Here is a 27,193-nt window from a genome sequence, read left to right as displayed (position 1 = left end):
CAATGGATGGAGGTCCTCAATGCCAGACATGAGATGAGAGCCATATCCCTCGACATATCGCGTGCTTTTGACATGGTCTGGCATCCTGCCCTGCTCACCACACTCTCTTCCGATGGTATCCAAAGCCATCTCCATTCATGGCTCACAGACGTCCTCTCCTGTTGCAGTCAATGTGTGGCCCTAAATAGAGTTCTTTCATCCCCTCTTCCTGTTCAGGCTGGAGTTCCTCAAGGTAGCGTTCTGGGCCCTGTTCTTTTTCTGGTTTTCATCAATGATCTCTCCGACTCTCTGCAAAATCCTCTATATCTCTTTGCTGATGACTCCACCCTCTGCCGTACCATCTGTCATCCCTCAGACCGGCATGCAGCAGCTTCTTCGCTCACTGCAGATATGGGGAAAATCACAAACTGGTCCAACATGTGGAACATGTCTTTCAATCCGGACAAACCTCACACTCTCACTCTGTCTCTCCGAAAGGACCGTTTAGAAAAACCCCTCATCCACTTTCTCAACAATCCTCTGGAAGAAGTCCTTTCTTTCAAGCATCTGGGTCTCACGATCTGCCATTACCTTTCCTGGGAAAGCCACATTTCAAACCTGGCCTCAAAAGCCAGTCCCCGACTGGGAATCCTCCATCGTGCAAAGTCCTTCCTCGGCCCACCTGAGCTCCTGACCACTTACAAAGCTTTCGTCCGCAGCCTGATGGAGTACTGCTCTCCCCTCTGGGCTGGTGCTCTTGCCTCCCACCTATTTCGGCTTCACGCTGTCGAAACCTCGGCATTTCGGATCATTGCCATCTCCTGTGATGAGGCTGAGTCTTTGGGTCTCTCACCGCAGGCACGTCGGTGGTCTTTTTGTCTTCTACCGTCTCCTCTCAGGTCTTGCCCCCCCTGCTCTGTCTGAGCTATGCCCCCCCTATATTTCCAGAGGGCGCTCAAGGTCCGCCAGCAACCCCCTTCTGGTAAAACTACCAAAATCAAGAATCACTGCTCACCTTCACTCTTTCATTTCTCTTTTTTCCCCACCTTTGGAAAAAACTCTCACACTCTGTTCAATCCCATTCTTCCCTCCAGGCCTTCAAAACAGCTGTTCACCACCACCTCTTATCCAAATCCTTGATCTTTTCGACCCCCGTTAATCCACGCCAAGCCCACCTCTGTCAAATTCCCTGCCTTCCTTCCTGAAAGTCCCAGTAATGTCCATCTTATATCCCCCATGTTCCCGGCCCCATCCGTCTCCCTTCCACAGATCTCCTAATGTCTCTGTTCCCCACTGTTTTGTCCTTCCCACTCCCACCCCTCTTGTCTCATGCCCCCCTTGCTGTGCATTGTGTGTTAGCTCTCATACGAGCCTTGACAAGGTGTCCAAAAAAAAAAACCTCATCTCTTTTCTGCTGTACGTGAAACCGCCTTCCTCAGGCCGTTCAACACCATTCTTCCCTCCAGTGTTTCAAGCAGGAAGTGCATCACCATCTCACATCATCCCCCATCGTAGCCATGATCTTTTCTACCCCCCCTTTTTGGCTGGTTACTTTGTTTCCTCCCTCTTTTGCTTGCCTGGTGTCCAGTTGTTGCCCCACTTTTTCCAGCATGAGCTCCCAGACATCGTCAGCCGACTATTCCAAAATTTTCAAAAGAAACAAATACTCCTAAAATTATTCATTTAACATAATTTATTAATACAACATAAGTTCACATTGGAAGCAGCGTGCTGCTGTGTTGACATCATAGATTGTGGAGCATGAAAGTTGAAGACACTGAAACATTTTATCATTGTTATTTAATTCCGATTGTAATCCTGACAAGAAAACAAAGGAAGCTCACTGTAACGTACAGTTCACTTCAAAAAGCTCAAATGTACATCGGCGAAAGTTCAAAACCTCAAACCATAACACGTGACGTGTCGAAGAGCATTCCGCCGGGTGCACACGTGGGTGTCAGACAATCATTCTTCTCTTTGTACATACTCCTGATATGGCACCCCAGATGATTATATATATATATATATATATATATATATATATATATATATATATATATATATATATATATATATATATATATATATATGTGTACCAGAGTTATAGATCAAAACAACCGCAAAGCTCCTGCAGTCTCTCTTGCACCAGGCACTCGTATCTCAACGATTCCGATGCAAAAGCTTCATTGGTCCATTTTAAAGTCGCTCGTCTCCACAAACAGCATGTGTGTTGTGGGCAACGCGCGTCCGGTCATGGGTCAGGTGAAAGGGCAAGTCCGTGTCGTCCGTCTCGACGTACGCTTCATCGATGTACCCCGAAAGGGAATGAGAGGCCTGTCGATCCGGCGAGAGGAGCAACTCGACGGTTTTTTTCCACTCCTCAAAGCAAATGGAGGAACTCTGTGGGGAGGAGGTTGAAACGGGGGTGGGGAGGGGTGGGTATTGATAGGAGAGGTCAAAAGCAAGGTAATCACGAGGCTTAAACCCCCTTCAATGACGTCATGAAGTGTTTATGTAAAGCTAAAACTACAATACTGACTCAAAATTCCTGGTTAAAAAAAAACAACCACAAACAAACAAATGTAAAAACAACCAATATTCTCTCAACATTTTACATCGACAAGGATACAAGTCACCTGGTGTCGTCACATAATGTGTCATCAAGTCACCTGGTATCGTCATGTCATGACTACTTCCGATAGCTGTGCTCCAAGAACATGCAAGCACACTTTAACAGCGACAACATGCGTGAGCTCGGGAAGTGAGGAGGTCAAATCGCTTCGCAGATCATCTGTCTGGTTGTGCGTGATCATCAGACACCAAACTAACACTGACGATATCCCCACCCGTTGAAACAACTCCATCGTCTTTCGGATCGAAATAAAATGACCCCCAAACATATCCCACAATTCCTTGCGGTGAACGTGCCAGGACGTAATTAGGTCTGGGGACGTAAGCTCAAATGTCTTGAGTCAGAAAGTATTCAACCCCTTTGTTACGACGCTCCAAATGGAGCTCAGGCGCATCCAATATCCTTTGATCATCCTTGAGATGTCTCTACACCTTGATTGGAGTCCACCTGTGGCCAATTAAATTGATTGGACACGATTTAGAGAGAAGCACACCTTTCTAGATGAGGTCCCACAGTTGACAGTGCATGCCAGAGCAGAAACTCTACCATGAAGTCCAAAGAACTGTCCGTAGAACTCCGAGACAGAATAGTGAGGAGGTATAGATCTGGGGAAGGTTAAAAAGAGTTCCCAAGAGCACAATGACCTCCATCATTCGGAAATGGAAAGAATACGGAACTTCCCAGACCCTTCCGAGAGCTGGCCATCTGATCAAACTGAGCAACTGCGCAAGAAGCAGATCAAGAACCCAATGACCACTCTGACAGAACTGGAGTTCCTCAGCTGAGATGGGAGAACCTGCTGGAAGGACAACAGTCTCTGCAGCCATTCAGAGAGTGTGGTTCCCCATCTGGGGGGAGGGGGGAGGGGATTAGGGACCCTGCCACACTTAGCCTTCTCAGATGGCGTGTGAGCAACCTCTTGGATCACGGAGTGATCCGTGGCTCTTCAGCTTCCGGGTCAAAGGTCGGGAAGGGGTCTGAGAGAGACCACCCGTGACCCAGCGACGTATCCGAAACAATATATAAATAAACAAAAAGGCCACAAAGACGTCCGAGCACACAGATTAGGTTGGCCAAGCATTTATAAACAAAGAAAAGGCAAGTCAACAGATTCCGCAAGGCCTTACGTTCTCCAAAGACATTCTGTCCTTGTCTTTGCCGAGGTAGTGAGATTTCCAAAATCGCAGTGAGCTCTGGAACTTCCCGAGTATAGATCCCGGCTTGTTCTGTGCATATTCCTTTTCTCGCAGGGCGTTCAGGTATACCGGAAGCTCACCTTTACGCGACGCCAGCATGAGGAATGTGAGGCCGGTGTTGAGATAACTCACGTCCTCCTGTTCACCGCACGCAACAACAATTGCAAATGCTGTGAAAACGGGAGTTGGGGGGGGGGGCTGGGGAGGGATAAAATCACTCTATCGTGTCGGTCACAACCAGGGGAACCAATCGGGCCGTAGTACAGATCACGGCTCAACTCTGAATGAAGGTTACCCCGATGGCGACGAAGACGAGCGACCGAGAGTCTCCTCCAGGAGAGCTAACCTTTGTGAGAACCTCCACTCGGACAATTTCAATGAGCCTGGTGAGGAAGGACAGTTGGTTGTCGATGCTCGCCATGAACGTGAGCAGTCGGCAGGAGGTCATCACATCGAGCACTGCACACAAGCGGCACATCCGACGATGGGGACAAGACGACACGATTGCCCAATTTGCATCAACATTCGACTACGTTGTTGGGAAGTGGCAATCCAAAATCCTTCAAATCGTCTTCAAAACCGAAGTTGTGCACTTCACCTTTAAAATCGTCCGCCTTGCCCAGGAAGCGTTCAAGAGAGAGTGCCACGCAGTGGACGAACATGTTGGACTCCACCAAGGAACTGTTCACCTGTTGCATGAACACGCCAAACTGCAAGCACGAGTGAAAAGTACCGTTTGTATGTGTAGCAGTGTTTAAAATATACCACCGTGCATGTACCGTGCCGACTTCGATCAACGGGTACAAACAAATACACCAGCAATCCATCCATCCTCCATCGGGACCACACTCTGGCGGAGCGTTGGTGCTGCCTGAGGAGTCTCCTTGGCTGGTGGACTCAATCCTGGACGGGTCGCCACTCCGACACACGATACCAGCAAGCTGGCACTCATTTTTGCCGACCTCGGAAGGATGACGGGCAGAGTCAACCCCACCTGGTATTAATTCAACAGCTGAGTGGGATTTGAACGCAGGATCCGAGGATCCCAAGCCCATCAGCAATTAACCAACCAAAACAATACGGACGACGCGAATGAGTAAGAATTCAGAAGATCAAGGTCACGGATGAATAAAGCAACACATCACCACCGTGGCATCATTCGCCCCTGTTGGACTTAGACCGAAACTTATGGATTTGATCTCGATTTTCGTGTCTGTGTGTGCGTCCGCAACCGTATCTCGGATATGTGTGGACCGAGGTTATTTGTACTTGGCACAAAGACAACACATGATGGTATACATACACAAGTGATTTGTTTTCGACATCAGATCCAAGATGGCCGACTGGCGGCCATCACGTCATTGTTTTTTCAAGATCAGATCCAAGATGGCGGACCGGCGGGCATCACGTCATTGTTTTTTTTCGAGATTAGATCCAATATGGCCGACTGGTGGAAATCACGTCATTGTTTTTTTGAGATCAGATCCAAGATGGCGGACCTGCAGCCATCACGTCATTGTTTTTTCGAGATTAGATCCAATATGGCCGACTGGCGGCCATCACGTCATTGTTTTTTCGAGATTAGATCCAAGATGGCCGACTGGTGACTATCATGTCATTGTTTTTTCGAGATTAGATCCAATATGGCCGACTGGCGGCCATCACGTCATTGTTTTTTCGAGATTAGATCCAAGATGGCGGACCGGCGGGCATCACGTCATTGTTTTTTTTCGAGATTAGATCCAATATGGCCAACTGGTGAGATCAGATCATCACTCATTGTTTTTTTCGAGATCAGATCCAAGATGGCCGACCGGCGTGCAGATCCAATATGGCTGACTGGTGACCATCACATCATTGTTTTCGTCAGATTGGCCATTGCGTCACGATCAATATGGCTGACTGGCGACCATCACGTCATTGTTTTTTGAGATCAGATCCACGATGGCGGACCGGCAGCCATCACGTCTTTGTTCTTTCGAGATCAGATCCAAGATGGCCGACTGGTGACCATCACGTCATTGTTTTTTCGAGATGAGATCCAATATGGCTGACTGGTGACCATCACGTCATTGTTTTTTCGAGATCAGATCCAAGATGGCCGACCGGCGGCCATTGCGTCATTGTTTTTTCGAGATTAGATCCAATATGGCTGACTGGCGACCATCACGTCATTGTTTTTTGAGATCAGATCCACGATGGCGGACCGGCAGCCATCACGTCTTTGTTCTTTCGAGATCAGATCGAAGATGGCCGACTGGTGACCATCACGTCATTGTTTTTTCGAGATTAGATCCAATATGGCCGACTGGCGACCATCACGTCATTGTTTTTTCGAGATCAGATCCAAGATGGCAGACCGGCAGCCATCACGTCATTGTTCTTTCAAGATCAGATCCAAGATGGCCGACTGGTGACCATCACGTCATTGTTTTTTCGAGATTAGATCCAATATGGCCGACTGGCGACCATCACGTCATTGTTTTTTCGAGATCAGATCCAAGATGGCAGACCGGCAGCCATCACGTCATTGTTTTTTCGAGATCAGATCCGAGATGGCCGACTGGTGACCATCACGTCATTGCTTTTTCGAGATTAGATCCAATCTGGGCGACTGGCGACCATCACGTCATTGTTTTTTCGCGATCAGATCCAAGATGGCCGACCAGTGGTCATTTTAGATGTAAAAAAAAACCTGATGTTGAGAACGTCCTCAACCATTTGTTCGACAAGCATGGTCCGATTTTGTTCAAGCTTGGTACAAGCACAGTGCATGATGGCGTACACGTGCGTCTCACTTTATTTTGCAATCTGATCAAAGATGGCCGACTGGCGGCCATTTTAGCTGTCCATAAACATGGGCCAGCCGTTTAACTTCGTACAGAGAGATTACGAAAACAACAAGGGCTGTGACGTTTTATGTCTTTTTTACTTATTATTATGATTTGTCTCCAAAGTCAATGCTCGTGGAAGAGTTAGAACACTTAACAGATCAGGATGCAATAGAACAAAAGGATCAGCACTCGCGATGGAGAGACAGAGAGAGACAGAGAGGAGAAACACCAACAGCAGGGTTGAAGGACAAACTCGAGGGAGACGTGGACAAATGAGGGAGGTGGGGAGAAAAAAATGGTAGGGCAGGATGTACGAGGTGGACAAGGTGGATACAGAAGCAAACTCTCAGGAAGGAACAACTGGAAATTTGGAAGGAGGTGGGCTTGGGGGTGAAAGCGGGTTAACGGGGAATGAAAAGATATCGGTTTTCGATCTGACGTTCCGATTAATGGATGCATGCAAATGTTCTCTTCCGATAATAAAGGAGGACACGGTCATGATTGAAATGGTCAACTACAACTGGTGTGCAGGTATAAAAGCAGATTGACAGTGAACGCACGCCTCACCCTCTCTTCCGTGGCTACGCACGTGTCGAACTTCCGGAAGGCTTCCACGTTGAACTTCATGAGCTTGCCGAGCAGGTTGAAGTTGATGTGCCTCGTGTAGGATTCGTTGTTGATGATGCAAGAGACGATGTGCTGAGTGTGCACGGGAAAAGGGAGAGGGAGGAAGTACAGAGAAACTACTTCATCACAAAACGTGGCACGATGAACGAGTGTGTCGATGTTTTTAACGAGCTACTGAATTGAAACACTCCTCCGCTTTGACGTTCTCGTCTTTATGATCAAACACTGACTCCAAGTGAGAGCAAAGGACAAACTGAAGAATGGTAAAATCACACCGCCTGAAAGCGACCAAAATGGCAGTTCCGTGGACGTCGCGCGTACCTCCAGCAATCCCACATTCAGCAGAAATATCTGGTCCACAAAAGAGGTTTCTTCCCCGAGGAAGCTCTCCACAGCTTGAGTCAACCAAGACCTGTCAGGGGTGTAACAGCACTGTACCGTGAAGTGTAAGTTGGGTGCGTGACAAACCTGAAGCTTTCACCTGATAGGCAACACTTCTGCTGGAAAATCTCTCATGAGGGCAGATTGGTGGAGGGATGGGGAGAGGGGGAGCAAGATGAGAGAGGGAGCAGGGGAAAGTACTGGTGGAGAATGTGCATCCTTATTTATTTATTTATTTTCCTGACATGACTCCAGCATACTCACCTTCAACCCCAACCTCCTCCACATCCTCCGACTCAACCGAACTCACCTTCAACCCCAACATCCTCCGACTCAACCGAACTCACCTTCAACCCCAACCTCCACCACATCCTCCGACTCAACCGAACTCACCTTCAACCCCAACCTCCACCACATCCTCCGACTCAACCGAACTCACCTTCAACCCCAACCTCCACCACATCCTCCGACTCAACCAAACTCACCTTCAACCCCAACCTCCTCCACATCCTCCGCTACTTCTCTTCTTGACTGTCTTCCCAAAACCCACCCTCACTAGGTTCTCACCATTCCTCACTTCCCCCATCATGTACCTACATTCCATCCTCATTTATAAAAAACAAAAAATTCCTTTTTTAAAAAGAAACCCCCATTGGACATTTCTCTTTCCAAAATCTAACCCCCATTTCTCTTTTACCTTAAATTTCCAAGATTTGAGAACATGCTCTTGCCAATTAGCTTCTGGAGTACGTACACCCGGATTCCCTTTCAGAATCCTTTCAGTCTGAGTTACGCAGCACTGAGACTGCCCACCTGAAGGTCTCAGACGACCAAGTATCGTTAGACTCCTTCATGCTTCTGGCCCGAGAAGTTGTTTTTGACACAGACAACGACACTTGACAATCAGGTCAGGTCAGGTGTGGGAGCATGTGCCAGAACAGCGCGTCGCTGCGTCCATTTTCCGCCGATACTCCAGGGGCCTCCGTCTGGCCTTCCCCCAGGCAGATGCCAGGCCCATCCCCATCTCCTTGAGATGCTGGTCAACCTGCTGCAACCACGAGGCACGTGGTCGGCCCATTGGCCTCCTCCACTCACGAGACTCCCTCGCTAAGAGAATCTGGTGAGCAGGATCAGCGTCAGGAAAACGAGCCACATGTCCATACAGCCGCAACTGACGCTCACGGACCATGCAGGTAACAAATCTCATCCGAGTCTCTCTCAGCAACCGCTCGTTGGACACAAAATCAGACCCGCGATAGCCAAGGATTCTCCGAAGAGACCTGGTACCAAAGGAATTAAGTCTCCGTCTCAGATCCTTGGTCAGAGTCCAAGTCTCGCATCCATAGAGCAAGACTGGAAGTACCAAGGACCTGAAGACTCGGACTTTCGTCCTCCCGCACAGGTACCGGCAGCGCCACACCCCATGATCCAGTGAATCCATGACTCCCCAGGCCCGACCCAGACGTCTATTGACCTCTGACTCGCAGCCAGCAGAGACATGAATATCACTGCCAAGGTAAGTGAATCTCTCCACGACCTCAACATCCTCACCACAAACAGACACAGACAGGACAGCAGCATCCAAGATGTCACCGAAAGCCTGGATCTTAGTTTTGACCCAAGAAACCCGTAATCCCAGCGGCTCCGACTCCTCTTTCAGCACCTCGAGGGCCCCCAAGAGGATGTCTAAAGTCTCCGCAAGGATGACTGCATCATCTGCGAAATCAAGGTCCGAGATCTTGCCATTCCCAAACGATGCACCGCAGCTTGATCTTTCCAACATCCTCCCTAAAATCCAGTCCATACAAGTGCTGAAAAGTGTGGGGGCCAGTGCACACCCCTGGCGAACTCCAGTAATAACTGTAAATAAGTCAGAGATGGTACCACCACACTTCACAGCACTCTCAGTACCAGAGTAGAGTTCAAACATCATATCAATCAGTTTTGGTGGCACCCCACGAAGACCAAGAATCCTCCAGAGGACATCCCGATTCACTGAATCGAACGCTTTACAGAGATCAACATAGGCTGCAAGCAGCCCCTGCCGAAACTCTCGTCTGCATTCGGTGAGGACACGAAGAGCAAGGATACGGTCAATCGTTGACCTCTTTGGTGTAAAGCCTGACTGCTCTGGACGCTGCTGCTCAAGCAGATGGTGGCGAACCCTATCAAGAATTGACAATCACCGGTCCTGTTATTCAATTCTTCAAATCTTTTATTAGATTGTACAGCACATCCACTGCAAACAATGCCAGCTACCAATTGTCCAAAAGACCCACTTCACGTACCAGTCAGTGCTCCAGTAGGATCCAATGTTCATCCATTCTTGCTCGACGTCCACTTGGTGTACAGTTTTATGGGATTTCAACACCAGCTTTCATTGCCATACTGATGATATCCAGAACGACTGTCCATTTAACCTGATGAAGTACTCACTCACTTCCACAACTTAAAAATCTTGTCACTCAGAAATCAAAAATCGGTTGTCCATGAACGCTCCCAAGACAGACAAGCTGGTCCCTGGCCGCTCATCCGTCCTTAATAAGCTTCAACCACAGACTAAAACTACAGGATCACTGAATGATGTCTGCCTCCACAGTGTCAAATTTAAATCACTTAAATTTGATTTAATCACTCCAAACATTAAAAATAAATAGGACACTCATCAAAGTCGCGATGTCGACAGATCTGCCTCCACCTGCATTATTATTATTATTGAAGGCTTTTATGTTAAAAAAAAAACAACAAAAAAGGCTGCCAAACCACGTGACCGATGACGTCATTATCCCCCTCCCCCCACCATACAATTTTGCCCGAGATCAACCTCAAAAATTCTCATACTGATAGGACAAAGCGTTCGACGTATGTAATTGTGACGTCATAACGAAGCCCCCTATGACCTCATCAAAAAAAAAAATCACACTTCCCATCTGGGGAATCCATCACTTGTGCCAAGTTTCAATTTTTCCCACGGAGCGCTTTCAGAGATAACAGCGGTCCAAAGGTTTTCCTTTCTTCCAACATGGCCGACAAGTTCGCTCACTTCCAACAACAGTGCGAACACAAAGTGTTCACCTTCGCAACAATCGGAGACATCGTCTGCTGATCATGTCGACCTGACATCCGCACTCGAATCCTGAGCTCACCTGAAAAGAAAACCCGGTGACTCGTTCTTCATCACCTCGATCACTTTCTTCAGGAGGCCTTTGTCCCCTCGACAAACGAGCGTCCTGAAAATAAACATCACAACGCAACAAAGGCCAGCAACAATAACATGATAAAACACTCTCAACGTCATTGTCATGTCAGTCCTGACCATTAAAGTGGTCAGTTTGTCGACAATCACTACTCGTCAAGGAGGATTAGAGTGGTCAGTATATCGACAAGCACAACAACATCATTCCCTCACGAAGAGCCTTTGGGAGCTCTTCGGAGCTTTTGGGAGCTCTTCGGAGCTTTCGCTGAGCTTTTTGGGGAACGGATAAATGGCCGCAAGCTTCTGTATGAACACTACTCCTTGTGTTTATATCTGCGTATGACATCCAACGAACCTGCGATACTCCGATTAGGAAAGCCCTAACGGTAGATAAGCGCTTGCTGTGGCTTGCTGCCGTTATAATGATGTTGAGTCGCCATGGTGAACGCTTTACCTGTCAACGTCTTTGAGAGCCTTGGGTTCACGGATGTTGGCACGAGCAGCGATCGTGCTGATCTCGGAAAGTTCGTCCTTGTTTAACAGCAAGTACTTGTTCCTGACACACAAACACAGAATGCGAGAGCCTGGAATCAGTAAAAACAGCCGACTCCCTCGGTGCAATAATATTGTTACATGGAAGGAGGAGGGTATCCACAGCCCAACCGGCCCAAAATTTGCCACCGGTTCGCCCGGACCCGCGACCCCGGATGCCCGTCCTTACTCGTGACGGTCAATGAGGACGTGCAGCAGACGTAGAAACTGGATTTTCAGCGCCACCTCCTGGTGAACAAACATTACAAAAAACATGTGACGTACACGTCATCCTTCGATTATAAAAAAAAAAACGAGGTAGCAAGTCACGTGTCCGGAGATCAGTGCTCCTGGAAGGGCGAGACGACAGAAGGTTAAGGGCAAACTCACGAACAATAGAGCAAAAGGTGAAGACAGATGTAAAACACAATGAGGAAGAAGAGGAACAAGCTGGCGGGGTGAACGCAACTCGACAGGAAGCACACGGAGTAAATGCAGCGAAGCGGACAAAAGGGGAAGTTGAGTGCGAATTGAAAGGACAACCGAACGATGAGGGATGGATGGAGGGCGGCCATCTTTAAAAACACAAACACGAGGCATCCAGCTCACCCGGTTTAACCTACAGTTGGGGAATGGTGGCGGTTGTGCAGATTTCCTCCACGGAAGCTCATCAAACAGGTCGCTCAGTCCCGGGATGAGTTGGAATTGTGAAAGCAGCTTGTGAACCTGTCACGCGCGACACAATGTACACGAACATTGAGGAAGGACGTCGGAAACGTGCGTGCACGACGTGCAGGGCGAACACGGAGAGTCACGGCGACACGGCACGACCGTGCTCTTCTGGAAGTACCCGGTCCTGATGCTTGCCGGTGAGGAGCACGATGAGCATGGACAACATCTCCTTCTTGCAAATCAACTCGTACATTGTTCGCATGGACCGCGGCAACGTGTAACGCACATGTCCCTCAAACGGATACACCAGCTCTGTCGAGAGAGAGAGAGAGAGAGAGAGAGAGAGAGAGAGAGAGAGAGAGAGAGAGAGAGAGAGAGAGAGAGAGAGAGAGAGAGAGAGAGAGAGAGAGAGAGAGAGAGAGAGAGAGAGAGAGAGAGAGAGAGAGAGAGAGAGAGAGAGAGAGAGAGAGAGAGAGAGAGAGAGAGAGAGAGAGAGAGAGAGAGAGAGAGAGAGAGAGAGAGAGAGAGAGAGAGAGAGAGAGAGAGAGAGAGAGAGAGAGAGAGAGAGAGAGAGAGAAAGCAATGTCACAGGGAAATGAAAAAAACAAACCCGACACCGCTTAGATAAATAAACAGACCGATGACCTCGGTTGGTATGCTTTACATCCCCATCTGTATCGATGCTTCTTCATGCCAGGAACCCTGACTCAAACACCACACGCTGTTGTCCAATGTCTACAAATATCCTTGTCATTCTTGGAAAAAAGTACACTGACATCTGCAGATGTTCTTGTCTTTACGTGTGATGCATGTACAAGTTCAGACGTGAGACCTCGATAACTGTCCAACGATTAAAAACAAAAGTCATGAATACTCAGCAGAGGAACCAGTCCATTGTGCTTCGATGATGTGAAGGGCAGCACTTTCTGGAGTGGAACATGAGAGGTCACCTCAACCCTGAGGGCATTAAAGAGCAAACCACAAAGTGTGGAATGGCTCACTTTGTAACATCAACCAGGCACATTACCCTCCTACCAAACGTCTTTAGATTTTTTTTTTTTCCCAACGATACAGCAGCGATCATGTTGATTGTCCTGCAACCAGCTTGCTTCCCGGAAGCTGCGGATCCAAATCTTTAATTGTGCTTCTTTCTCCTGGATTTGAACCCACAACCTCTCGGCTTTCAATGAGACGTGCTCACCGCAATAATGGAGGTTAAACGTGGAGATAATAATAATAATAATAATAATATTTCAAGCAAATTATAATCGTTTAAACCTGCAAACACATTGAGGCACGAGGTCAACAGTGCCCCCCCCCCCATTCGGCATCATTTGGTGGATGATTAATAACTAATAGGTGCCTGCGGAAATTCCACAACAAGTAAAATGTGACTTCAACAGCCCCTGGTTACTAGTTAATGATGCGAAGGTAAATAGTTGACGGCGGTTGGCGTGACGACATTAGTTCGAATAAAACTGGTCACTCCGTAACGTTACGGAGTGACATTGCTTCACTAATTCCCAGAATTCACCGAAATCCCAGCATTTCCTGTTTCTCAAAGTGATGCTGATCATCAAACTGCCTTTCAAGGTTGAACAAGGAATTACGAAAGAAGACGTAAAATGGACTTAAAGGGCGAGCCCACGTACGGTTACAACTATAATAGCCGCCAGTCTACCAGTCCGCCATGTTTGATCAGATCACAAAATCAGGTGAGTGTGACCAACACGATATGTCGCACGATATCCCAAACGATGATGGATGGATTCGGAGTTATACCGACGTTCGATTCACGATCTGGCGAGACGCGTCCCACGGAAATCCCGTGGGACGTAACATCCTCGAGTGATTGCGAGAAGCCCAATTGTGATAACTGATCCTAAATCTGTACGGGTAGAGATTAGAGATTGTAAAAACAGTAAGATACTGGTAGGATGCTTTTATAGGGCTCCGGGTGTGAAGGAAGAGGAGGAAGGAGGAGGACATGAAGAATTCAAAAGGGCACGTGGTAAGGGAAGAGTATTTCTTTTGGGGGATTTTAACTTGCCAGGGATAGATTGGGTCCAGGAACAGGGAAAGGGAAGAGCGGATGAGGATTTCCTTGTTTTATTCCAGGATTGCTTTTTAACCCAGTTTGTGGATAAGCCCACGAGGGGGAGTGCAGTGTTAGACCTCCTTTTAAGTAAAGATCCCAATATGGTGGAGGAGGTGGAGGTTGGGTTTGTGCAAAGATTCTGTTGAGGGTTAGAGTTCAGGATAGTAGGGTAAGGCTATTAGATTTCAGGAAGGCAAACTTTGAGGGTATGAGGAGAGAGTTGAGTAATGTAGATTGGGAGACTCCAACAACAGGACAATCAGCATCAGAGAAATGGGAAACCATTAAGGACCAAATGTGTGGAGTGCAGAGTAAGTACATTCCAATGAGGTGTAAAACTAGAAACATAAAGAGACCAGGGTGGTTGATCAGTGAGATCAGGAATACTATTCAGGAGAAGCAGAAGGCATTTATTAGGTTTAAAATATCAGGAATGGAGTTAGATTTATATCACTATCGGAGTAAACAGGGGCAAGTTAAGAAAATAACTCGATAAGCCAAAAGAGAGCATGAGAAGGAAATGGGCTAAGAATATTAAACATAATAACAAGGCTCTCTTTGAGTATATCAGGGGAAAAGAACAGGTCAGGACCAGTGTGGGCCCATTGAGGAATAGCACCAGGAGGGTGGTTCGTGATGAACGTGAGATGGCAGGCTTATTAAACAGGTATTTTTCTTCAACTTTTACACAAGAACAGTCAGGAGAATTGCCAATAGCTGAGAGTATTTATCAAGGAGGTGAGGAAGCGATTTTACAGAAGATCCAGGTTGGAGTGGAGGAAGTAAAGGTAATCTAAGAGGAGATAAGACTCCGGGTCCAGATAATATGCACCTGAGAGTGTCGATGGAGGTGGCTGAGCAGGTAAGCGAGATGTTGACGGATATTTTCAACAGCTCACCAGGGTCTTGGAAAAAGTACACTGACATCTGCAGATGTTGTTGTCTTTACGTGTGATACATTGACAGGTACCGGAGGATTGAAGAGTAGCAAATGTAACACCATTATTTAAGAAAGGATCCAGAGAAGAATTGGGAAACCATAGACCTGCTAGTTTGACTTCAGTTGTGGGGAAGGTGTTGGAGATATTAATTAAAGACCACATGAGGAACCATTTAAACTAATACAAACTAATTAATGGTAGTCAGCATGGGTTTACCAATGGAAGTTCTTGTTTAACAAATCTTGTCGAGTTCTCTGAACCAGTGTCTGAGTGTATGAGGGAAAGGCCGTGGATATAGTATATCTGGACTTTAATAAGGCATTTAATAAGGTACCACATCGGAGGTTGTTAACCAAAGTGAGGGTTTGTGGAGTGACTGGTCAGGTAGCTAATTGCATTGCAAACTGGCTTCGTGGTCAGAAGCAAAGAGTGGCTGTGAGTGGGAGGATGTAAGTCGTGGGGTACCTCAGGGATCAGTACTTGGAGCATTACCATTCGTTATTTACATCAATGAAATGGATAATGGGGTAAAGAGTAAGCTTTCCAAATTTGCAGATGAAACAAAGCTTGGAGGTGAGGTTGGATATCAGAGGGGGTGGTGATCAGATTCAGGAAAGTAATGATACTTGCATAGATTGGGTAAAAGATTGGCAGATGGAATTTAACCTGAGCAAGTGAAAGGTGTTGGGGATGGGAAAGAACAATGAAAATAGAGATTACAGGATGTAAGGGGTAATTTTGGAGCGTGTCACACAGGAGAAGGATCTGGGGGTGGTTACAGATACAGGAGGTCAGCGGGTAGCACAGTGCCAGGGAGCTATAGGTAAAGCAAATCGGGTGTTAGGCTGTATAAGGAGGGGGATCAATGATATAAATCAAAAGAGGTGGTGTTAACATTGTACAGGAATTTAGTGAGGGCCACATCTAGAATATCGTGTGCAGTTCTGGTCACCACAATTCAGGAAGGACAGAGATGCCATAGAGAGGGTTCAGCACAGGGCTACTAGATTGATTTCGGGCCGAGATAGACTCAGCGACGAGGAGCGGCTGAAGGAGACAGGGCTTTACACACTGGAAAGGAGGCGGTTATGAGGAGATATGAAAGGTAGAGATAAAATAACAACAGATGAATCATTGAACAGAGTAGATTGTAATAGGACCAGGGGCCATAGTTTGAGAGTAAAGAAGAGGGGAGTTAAGACGGTAGTAAGGTAGGGGTCTTTCACTCAGAGAGTAGTTAAAGCATGGAATGGCCTCCCTGGAAAAGTAGTGGCAGCAGAAAAAGTAGATAAGTTTAAATTAGAATTAGATAGGTACCTGGAAGGGATGGAGATAGAGGGGGTTGGGGATGTTGATAAGACTTTAAGGTAGTTTGAGTATTGATGGGTGATTGTGCATGGAGTGCTGTTGGTGGGGTCTTGTTAAGGGGGGTTGTGTGGTTGATGTGTGTTTTTAACCAAGCCCATGCCCCCTCCCCTGAGGGGAAGAAAAAAAAAAGTACAAAAAAAAACAAACAAACAAAGAAAAACTTTTTTTTTTCATGAATTAAAAGTTTTTTTCGCATTTTCTTCCTTGCATCTTGCGTGGGTGGATGAGTGTGGTGTTCGTGCAGGCACGATGGGCTGAATGGCCTCCGCCTATGTTGGATTTCCTTGTTGTTATATATTAATTATCTTCTTCTCGATGCACAAATTGACCGCTAAAAAATTAAATAACGACAAATAATTTAATTCACAATCTCCGCGAGATTCTGTCGTCTCCATCGTACGGAGGATGAAAAAGCGATTTACTTGGGGAAACAATTTGTGATGACAACGTTGTCGGTGCTGAACAACTTGGTTAACATTACGCGAGTTATGGGAGGAACATCAACACCAATCCTGGCAACACACTCACAAGCACACCTTTCAAAAGGGGGGGGGAAAAAAATAATTAAATATTAAAAAAAAAAATTCCAGCTCAGCTCTTTTTAACAAATGCATATCCGCCCAACATTCAATCAAGTCAACGCACACTGAAGAATCAGAATTGTTTAGCTCATTGTTCTGTGCCATTGTCACGACTCGGCCTTGCCATTCGGCGTGACGCCCAATGCCACGAGCGTTTCCAGGGATGGCATTTCATCGGCCTGCAGGACCGTCAATGGGTTTGATGATTTCTGTGTGGCCAACTCGCAAAGGCGTTTCACAAAACCAGGGATGTTCAGGAGTGCAGCTGCACACCGCGGCACAGGAAACACCGAGCGAACGTCAGCTGAAAGACAACACCATCAACATGATTTTTTGGCCGACTTCGACCCTTGGAATTGTCGGGCCACATTAAAAACAGGTATTCTGCCCGGCATTAAAAGGGATAAAACAGGCCAATGGTGACGGCACGCATGTCAACAACCGACCAACTCGGCATCTCGGGTCTGAAAAGAGAGAGAGAGAGAGAAAGCAGACGGTGTGTGGCTTTTATTGGTGTGTACTCACACTGGTTGAGGTCGACAGGACTTGGGCCCGCATGCCGGTGCAGCTGCTCGTTTTGAGCCAAGGACGTGCAATCGCCATCATCGGAGGACTCCACCTCCATTACCATGACGAAGACAGCACGACAGAAGTTCACAAACCGGTGCTGGTCCAACTTGGACACAAGACGTACCAAGTCTGGTACCTCCTCGAGAAGCACCATCTCCTGATTGTGAAAATGAGGGCCTCGCATCAACGAACTGGGTCGGGAAAAGTATGAATGCATGGGAATATGGGGACGAATCAGAGGGACGCGTCTAACTCTCAGATAACCCGTACGACAACCTCACCCGGAAGTGGAGTCAGAAACGGCAAGACAGGAGCAGGTGCAAATCGATTGGGCCAAGTTTATCACGAGACGTGCGGTTGCCCAGAACGACGGCAGTGATGACCGGGTACCAAGACGTCCCGCTTTGATTGGACACCTTGACCTTCACCCTGACCCATGAGGTTTTAAAAATTATTATTCATTATTAAATTTAATTTAGAATGGGATTAAGTTGAATTCAAATCAAATGGAAGACCAAATGGGTGAAGTCCTGCATTGGAGTCATCAGAAGGAACCCGAACAAGCAAAAAAAACAAAACAAACATGAAGTCATCAGGAGGAACCTGGGTAGGATTCTCATTTCAGCTGATACTCCTCTACCCTCAAACCCATACAAACACAGCCAAGTGAGCGTTTTACAAATAAATAAAAAAAACACATCAAAAAATTAAATAAGTCTGCCTCAAGTTTCCCCTCGATCTCTCCAGCTGTTCTGGAGAAGATTTTCAGAAGATTTAAGAGTAAATCAAATCTGGCTGCCAAACCATGTGACCTACGACATCATATGTGTGAACCTTTTGTCCCTCATGGATAGGCGGTCACACGGGTGAAGTTCCGCCTCGATCTGTTCAGCCACTTACAGAGGAGAAGATTTTCGAAGGTTTTTTTTTTTTTTTGAAATAACATCATAATTATATAATAATAATTATGATTAAAACATTATACGTGAGTAGTCGCACCGATGGTGAAGATTTCGTCTCAATCCGACAAGCGGTTGGGATCCGGGTCGGGAAGCTGACCGATTGAGTCAGTCCCAATGAGTCGAGAAATCTTTTGCTGAAGTACCACGTCAGGTGAGAGAGGTACCCACACCTCGGCAAACTGGTATGATGACAGATGAAGTCACCACATATGAGGAAGAGAGAGAGAGTTTGGATGAGAGGAGAGAAGTTGGTCCATGTTTTCGGATGGTGAGGTGTAAATGGAGTCATCACTGTTTGGTGGACGGTTCAGTGCACATATAAACATGAGGTGGGAGTGGAGGGGAAGCCGTAGTCAGAGGTATTCCTGGGGGTGTGGGGGAGAGAGGGCAGTGCATGGAGAGTGAGGAATGGAGTCTTTGATGAAGAGAGCAACTCCTCCAGCAGGACGAGGCTCAGGTCTGTCATACCGGAGGAGGGAGTAACCAGGGAGAGATACTTGGGAGTCAGAGACATCTTGAAGGAGGAAGGTTTCTGTTAAGCAGATTAAGTCTGATTCTGTTTCTGTTCTGTTCACAAGCAGATTCTGTTAAGCAGATTTTTGTTGTATTTTTTTTAATTTATATTTTAAGACATGAAACATGAAGATAGTTGAGAGGGATAGGAGGGTGGAGGGAAAAAGGGGAGAAAATATAAACTGATGGTAATAAGGAGAAAATACAACAAGGCCGAACTCAAGTTACTCAGCAACGCATTAAAATGCATCAAGTCAATCTTTCCCAAACCAATCCGGTTGAGAGTCTTCAGAAAACCAAGCAAAACAACTCACCTTCTTTGCACACAAAACAACCACCATGACGGCAGTTGCTTGCAGGTAAGCGTGCTTCTCGGAGAGCAAAGAGAACAGGAACATGACGAAGTCGGACCTCTCGGAGAGCCGCCGTGCCACACCATCCGTCTGCAGGCACGCAGGTGAACGCTCGCTCCAAAATCTCACACCTTTACGAACCGATGTAACATGAGATGCCAGCCCGACCAACATAATTCATCGACACCTCACAATGTAAAACAGCAAGCTACAGGTGTACATCAACGTAAAACAGCAAGCTACAGGTGTAAATCCACGTAAAACAGCAAGCTACAGGTGTAAATCCACGTAAAACAGCAAGCTACAGGTGTAAATCCACGTAAAACAGCAAGCTACAGGTGTAAATCCACGTAAAACAGCAAGCTACAGGTGTAAATCCACATAACACAGCAAGCTGCAAGTGTAAATCCACGTAAAACAGCAAGCTACAGGTGTAAATCCACGTAAAACAGCAAGCTACAGGTGTAAATCCACGTAAAACAGCAAGCTACAGGTGTAAATCCACGTAAAACAGCAAGCTACAGGTGTAAATCCACGTAAAACAGCAAGCTACAGGTGTAAATCCACGTAATACAGCAAGCTACAGGTGTAAATCCACGTAAAACAGTAAGCTACAGGTGTAAATCCACATAACACAGCAAGCTGCAGGTGTAAATCCACGTAAAACAGCAAGCTGCAGGTGTAAATCCACGTAAAACAGCAAGCTGCAGGTGTAAATCCACGTAAAACAGTAAGCTACAGGTGTAAATCCACATAACACAGCAAGCTGCAGGTGTAAATCCACGTAAAACAGCAAGCTGCAGGTGTAAATCCACGTAAAACAGTAAGCTACAGGTGTAAATCCACGTAAAATAGTAAGCTACAGGTGTAAATCCACGTAAAATAGTAAGCTTCAGGTGTAAATCCACGCTGTTCCGGTTCTCTCCAATGTCGTCATGTTGTTTACAAATTTGATTCCATTGTCTTTTTACATCCTTTCTCACTCGAGCTTCATCAACAACATCCTTTGTGTTGTGAAATCCTTCCATTCGAAAGTCCGCTTGGCCGGTGATGCAACCACACGAAGAGTGCAATCAGTGTTTGAACAGTGAACGAGTTCCCAATTGGTCGAAGCAAGGTCGCGTGCTTTCATCCGATGGAAAAAAAAAAACGTGTTTGTGCATGTCGAGATGAATCAGGACAATGTGCGAACGAGGTGTTTTTAAATGAATCATGTTCCAGGTAAATTAAACGAGGTATTGAACACGTCTGTTCGCCCAGAAACCCAACGTGACCCAGAGTGAAGCCTTCGGATTATTATTTAATGTTACAAAACGTTCTGAGCATTTATTTATTTTTGTAAGCAACGTCGAGGCTCGTGGAGGAGCTAGAACATAGAACAAATAAGGACGTAACAGAAACAAAGTAACAGTGGAATGAGGGACAAAATAGAGGGAGACTTGGACAAGTTAGTAATGTGGGAAAGAATGAGGGCTTGGGGGTGGACAAGATGGACACGGTCACAAATTCTCAAGAAGGAAGAAGTGAAAACTTGAAAAGAGATGGGGTCTTGGGGACGGTTAATGGGGGGGGGGGCAGACGCTGTGGATGAAAGCTTTGTTTGAGGTTAGTCGCTCAGGTGTGCCAAGGAAAGACTTTGCAGGACGGAGGATGTCCTGTCGGAGACTGGATTTGGAGGCCAGCTTGGAAATGGACACAAGAACAAACAAAAAACATCCACAACTTTTTTTGAACTATCTTGCTGTAGGTGGAAATCGTTGTTGACCCCATCTCTCAATGGTGAAGAATCACTTCGGAAATTAAAAAATTATTGAATCCAGATCCGGATTCGGATGTTCACCGACATCAAATCGATTAATTCGTCCTTGTCCCACACCCAACCTGTCCACTATGTTTCGTCTGAATCCGTCCAAAAGTTTTTGAGATATCGAGTTCTAAATAAAAAAATTTAGCCTCATCACTCAATGGTAAAGAATCGTTAAAAAAATTTCATTAAAGGTCAATTAAAAAAACTTCAGCATCCGGATCCTCGTCCGAATCCTGACCAAAAAAAGTGTGTTGCTCTCCTTGGCCGGTCACCCACGAACAAACAAAAAAATTCAGAACGATTGCTTCGAAGCTGTCGACAAAAATTGTGTGACAAACAGACAAACAAACGGACAGACAGATGCTGTAGACCAACATACTTAGTCAAATACTTCCACCAAGTAACCGACAGACAGGAGTGAAAACATGACCTCCGTTGACCTTCGGTGGTGGAGCTTACACAACGTACATCGATGCAGGCACAGTGCAGCATCTCCAAGGCAGTTTTCGTCAAATAATCTTGCACTGAAAAAACAAAACAAATAAATCAACAAATAAAACTTGTCAGATATTTAAAAATTCAAACAATTGAATAATTTCAATGTCAAAATTAATGAAAAACTAACAAATACGACAACTTATGACGAAGAGAATGCATTGCTTAATCGAGTGGAGTCGTGTTATAATAATTTTAAAAAACAATAAACTCTGTCTCGCCGGGGGAGGGTCTCGGGGGGGTGTTTGGCTTGACCACGTGGGTAAACCCAGTTGGCCTTGAGCTGTCGAGGTAAGTACTCCCAGGTGGGACGGTTTCCCACACATCTTCCAGCATTTCGATATCCCCCCAGTGGCGAGAAAGAAGGTGTCTCCACATAACTATAAGTGAGGACCACGCAAGCATTTCAATGCAAAAATGAACACAACAATAACTAGAAAGCATCTCAAAACGCAAAGCACGTCGGCAACCAGCTTCGTACTCAAACTACACTTGACGAAAACGAGAGTTAAAAAAAAGAAAAATTGCACATTTTATTAATTTTATGTTCTCCACAATCTCATAATAAAGGTTTGTTGAAGATTTGAGGACAAAAGCTCAATTGATAAAAACCTGGACATACACACTGGTACAACCTGGACATACACACTGTATCTCAATGGTGAACAAGGATTTTGAGGTTCAGGTTCGAGGTCGTCTCTTTTGCAAGTCTTCGAAAATGTTCCAAACGTTTAGAAAATAAAATTGAGCAAAGTCAAAACATAAAGCGAGGTCGAGAAATAATTATAGGGAGTTCACTTGATTCCTCGAGGCCTGGTGTTGTCTTAACGGTTAAGATGGCTGGCTTAAGGTTTTTGAGTGTCCTGAGTTTGAGCCCCTGTTCAAACCCATTGAAATAACACCAGGTGGGTTGACTTGTCCTGTCAATCCTGCTGAGGTCAGCAAAATGGCCACCAGCTTTCTGGTGTAATAAGCCGTTCAAGTTTCCTGCATCGGAGTGGCAACCTGCCCGGGAGTGTAATCCTCAGCCAAATGTAACTTCCTTGGTCGCCCTCTGTGCCTCATGGTGTGAAAGGAATGGTTATTTGTTCACTTGATTCCTCTGCAGTGACTCAGAAAATTTTATTTATTTATTTATTTTAAATCCAAAATTTTACTGTTCATTAATAACAAATTAAAATTCCACACTTATCTGGGTTTTATAATTTGCCAAAACAGTCAGATCCATGAAATATGACATTTGGTGCAACAACTCCATTAAATGAGTGCTCTTTAATCAAGGAACTCTCAAAGGTAAATGAACATGACGTCATCAACAACCAATCATAAACAATATGCCCAACATGAGCTACAATGCTACTTTACTGTCTTGGTGGAGTTTCACGTGCGGAAGCAGTGAAGGCCTCATTATGATCTCCACGACGAGCTGGAAAGCACAACCACAGTTAGCAAACAGCAACATCTGAATCGCGAATAAATAAATAAAAAGAACAAATAAATCGAGCCCGAGAGAGATCCCAACCTCGACACCACCAAACATGTCGAAGATATCAGAGTTGACCAACTTGGTATGTTGTGAAGGATCACCATCTGCGGGTGCCGCATCCATTCCTTTTGCATCGAGCAAGTCGTGCAATTCCTGTGGAATGTCGCAGCGGCGTGAGTGGCCACCTGGTCACACCTTGCTGAGCACTACGTCACTAAAAATTAACTAAAACTGAAATCATCATTCAGGTAAGATAACACGCTGGATTAACTGAAGTGTCAACCCTGAAATTATACAACAGATGGGATCAACAAAGCTTTGATCAAACGATGGTAACCGGCTGATGTTTTGGGCGTTAACCCCCTGTTTGGGCAAAATGGTGAGATGGGATAACTCATAAGGGAGAAGGTTGATGGGGCTGCACCATAGCTGCTTCAGGGATAAGGATTATTGTGGGGTGAGAATGACTCAGGATTACAGGCGTCACAAGTCAAAGTGAATGGAACTTGGAAAAAAGTGGGAAAACAAGGAGACAACCAAGAAACAAAAAGGGGAGAAGAAAAGGAGATGTTAAAAAGGAGAGAAAGAGAGAAGAGGTGAGAAAACAAAGGAGAGATAAAAGACAAAATAAAACAAGAAAAAGTCAAGTGAGAAAAACAAATGAAAAGCGCTCATTAATCTCATGGGGAGCTGTCATCCCAAATCTGAAGATTACATTTTGCTCTTTCTGTTTGACCGTCCGTGGTGGTGAGATGGAGGCAAATTCTGGAGACCGTCACGTGACTGAATGAATGGGGAAGACTGAAGTGTCGAGTGATTGACTTGGAGAGATCTGTGTCGTTGGGTCACACATCAATGAAGTATAAACCCGTCACATTGTACTTGAATTGCAAACCTCACTCAACGCCTTCTTTTGCAAACATTTCACATTCCGCAGGAGCGTTGAGCATTTTCATGAACTACAAATCAAAGAATATTCCCCAGCAAAATGACCGCCTCCCCCTCACCGCACCCCCATTCCCTCCCTGAATGAAAACACAGAATTACAACGGTCAGACAGGATTAATTACTTTGAGGGTGTCCGTGCATGCGCGGTAATTGAAGTTGTAAGGTTCGCTGTTCTTGTGCAAATGGTGCAGCAGCTGCGGAATGTTGTGCCATCTTTTCCTGTCCGTCAGTGAGCACACACCTTCTGGAAACTGGAGGAAATAGCAGTATATGATTATATATATATATATATATATATATATATATATATATATATATATATATATATATATATATATATATATATATATATATATATATATATATATATATATATATATATATATATATATATATATATGATTACGTAGAAACAAATCAAGAAATTATCTCTTTTTCTTAGACCATAACATCTGTGTGATATCGACTTCTACATCCATACTAATAAATGTCAGTGTGTGTGTGTGTGTGTGTGTGTGTGTGTGTGTGTGTGTGTGTGTGTGTGTGTGTGTGTGTGTGTGTGTGTGTGTGTGTGTGTGTGTGTGTGTGTGCGTCCTCCATAACTCCAAAACCATGAAACCTAACAGCCTGAAACTTTGCAAGCAGACCAAGAAAACTCCAAGGAAGTGCAAGACTGAAGTTTGGGTTAATTAAAACACCCCTTTCGAAGATCATTAACGGCCTTATTTAATGATATCTTTCATCAGGTGATCCTCAGCCGCCTTGCTTTCTGGGGTCTTCAGCCGTTTCCTTGGTAACCTTGCTGGGGGGGGGGGTCTGAAGCCGCCATGATTTTTGGCCTGCTGAACCCCCATGGCTTGACTTGGAACAGACCGCAACGATTTGTTAACAATAAGTTTTTTTTGTCACTTTCCTCACTCATATTATCAAATGCCTGTTCATCATAGCTACGAATCGCTGTGTACATCACTTTTTGTAAGTACTATAGCTTTCAAATTAGGAGCTTGCAGCGATTTCATGCATAAAATGATACAATTTTGAACGATCTACTCTCATGGGCTAATTAAAGTATATAATACAAGGAAATGAGACACAGGTGGAGAAACATGTAGGGATTGTTCGGTGATGGCAATACTGTAAGCTTCTCTCTAAACCAACCTCATCCCTATCTTGTTTAAAAACTTTTTTAAACTGTAGTTTGTCATCCCCACATTGGTTTTTTTTTAATTTTGCATCAGTTTTTTAATTCACTTGTTTCTGTAATTTTTTTTAATAAGGTTTAATAACAGAATGGTATGAAGCTCAGAGGATACCCAATGTTGGAGCAAAAGTGCCAAGAGATCTTCGTCAGCAATGTCAAACACTGGACGTCTTACGTTAAGTAACCCTGACTCAGTATCTTGTCGCTCTGTCTTGATGCTCATTTCTCAAAGAACTCCATGGTATTCATAGACTACATACCCCACACAGTCTTGAGAAGTACTTGATGGGAGCCAATTATTTTGTTTTTCTTAATTTTTTTAAAGAATTTTTGATGCAATATGACTGCCAGACCACATGACCAATGACGTCATCTTCATCAAGCCAAATTCCCCACAGGGTAGTTGGATGAATTCGTTAAATTTCGCATTGATCGGTTCAAGCGGTTTCTCTTACGATGAAGATTTTCAAAGACTTTTCCCCTTCTTTCCAATACGGTTGCCAGACCACGTGACGCACGATGGTCATTTTAATAAAAAAAAATTCGATTCCAATTTCAAGTCAATGGGATGAAAACTGAGGATTTCAGAAATTTAGCCTTTGTTGACCTTTTGGCCTAAGTTGACCTCAAAAATAGTTGGTTGTTGAATTCAGTGACTTAATAATGCAAATCGCCTTTTAAATTGCTCGTCAATCGGATGAAAATTGAGGATTTTTAGAAAATTGGCCGATGTTGACCTCAAAAGAGTGACCGCTGTGTCACATTGCCATGTACCCTGCATCGCGAGCCTCTGATAAATTGAACAATTACCACTCCACTCGATGCAGTATGTCAAAAACGAAAAGGAACACCGAATGTCAGTTCAAATATTTATTCAATATTCAGTTTGAGTGGATAATCCCCCCACCCCCGTTCAGGCTGTTCCGTCCGATGCCAGATTCGCCGATGTAGCGAATCTGCCGCCGAGAAACGGCGACTCGAGAAGGTTCTTGATCACGTGGTTCGCTTTTCACCAAAACACTGTGACTGTCAGCAGAGCTCGTGATCACGTGCGTCCCGTGTGAAATTCTGGTTCCTCACTATGATTTTATTTTCATAAACATAACGCTGAAAAACGAGGGATTTCAAGAGGAATTATATTTCTGCTGATATTATTTGACGTCCATAACGTGCACGATATTGAGGGGGAAATGCGTAGAGGCCCCGCCCCCATCAGGCTGATTGACAGTCGTACAGCCCCGCCCCCATCAGGCTGATTGACAGTCGTACAGCCCCGCCCCCATCAGGCTGATTGACAGTCGTACAGCCCCGCCCCATCAGGCTGATTGACAGTCAAACAGCCCCGCCCCATCAGGCTGATTGACAGTCAAACAGCCCCGCCCCATCAGGCTGATTGACAGTCGTACAGCCCCGCCCCCATCAGGTTGATTGACAGTCAAACAGCCCCGCCCACCCCTCAGATCCCTATTTATTATTTAATAAAGGAATATGGTTTTTCGTCCGTTTCGTGGAATCCTTTCAAGAGATTAAAATCACACAATACCGAAGGATGATGTCTGAGGTAAAACCCTGTCCGATGGTGTCCCGGAATCATCGCCGTTGATCGAGGTAAAAGATCCGAACCTGGGCGAGGCCAGTGATCCTCGTCTCGCCTCGCCTCGCACCGTCCACACGTAACAGCACGTTAGCACAACCTCGGGGTGCCGGAGATGGCGTCCCGTCCGAGCTTCCCAGGACGTGTGAACGACGAACCACCAGCCCCACCTTCCCTGCCGTGGCCATTTTGCTGAGACGTGAAAATCGCCACAGGAAACGTGTTTCG

General features: G+C 45.6%; 2 protein-coding genes across 20 annotated transcripts in view; one reads left to right on the top strand and one right to left on the bottom strand.

Moving 5' to 3' along the window:
- LOC147008100 (uncharacterized) overlaps positions 1-27,193 on the top strand; it is a 62,768-nt gene that overhangs the window by 32,576 nt on the left and 2,999 nt on the right. The window contains exon 1 of one of the 6 annotated variants that reach the window (XR_015053623.1): positions 27,055-27,193. The exons of the other annotated variants lie outside the window; for them this stretch is intronic. The gene's annotated coding sequence lies outside the window, so the exon portion shown is untranslated. Of the gene's footprint in view, positions 1-27,054 lie in introns of those variants that run through there. 6 annotated transcript variants of the gene reach the window in all.
- Positions 1,765-27,153, bottom strand: LOC147008101 (short transient receptor potential channel 4-associated protein-like). 14 transcript variants are annotated; one of them, XM_085865534.1, is made up of 20 exons: positions 26,995-27,153; positions 24,293-24,421; positions 23,259-23,375; positions 23,102-23,162; positions 21,621-21,765; positions 19,396-19,524; positions 18,606-18,747; positions 17,562-17,763; positions 17,161-17,340; positions 12,227-12,360; positions 11,986-12,102; positions 11,567-11,625; positions 11,300-11,401; positions 10,796-10,879; positions 7,590-7,680; positions 7,209-7,340; positions 4,406-4,517; positions 4,154-4,266; positions 3,739-3,945; positions 1,765-2,379 (listed from the first exon to the last, which is right to left on the bottom strand). In XM_085865534.1, exons 1-20 carry the CDS (start codon positions 27,151-27,153, stop codon positions 2,176-2,178), a joined length of 2,619 nt encoding a protein of 872 aa, XP_085721660.1. In that variant the 3' UTR covers positions 1,765-2,175. The 14 variants fall into 14 exon arrangements, with proteins under 14 accessions (XP_085721660.1, XP_085721661.1, XP_085721662.1 ...); XM_085865535.1 differs by having other exon boundaries at positions 17,161-17,301; XM_085865536.1 differs by having other exon boundaries at positions 26,915-27,041.

Source organism: Eptatretus burgeri, chromosome 21 (genome assembly GCF_056783735.1).
Source record: "Eptatretus burgeri isolate ZD-2024b chromosome 21, Ebu_testis_v1, whole genome shotgun sequence".
NCBI lineage: Eukaryota > Metazoa > Chordata > Myxini > Myxiniformes > Myxinidae > Eptatretus > Eptatretus burgeri.
This window is presented reverse-complemented; position numbering and strand designations above follow the sequence as displayed.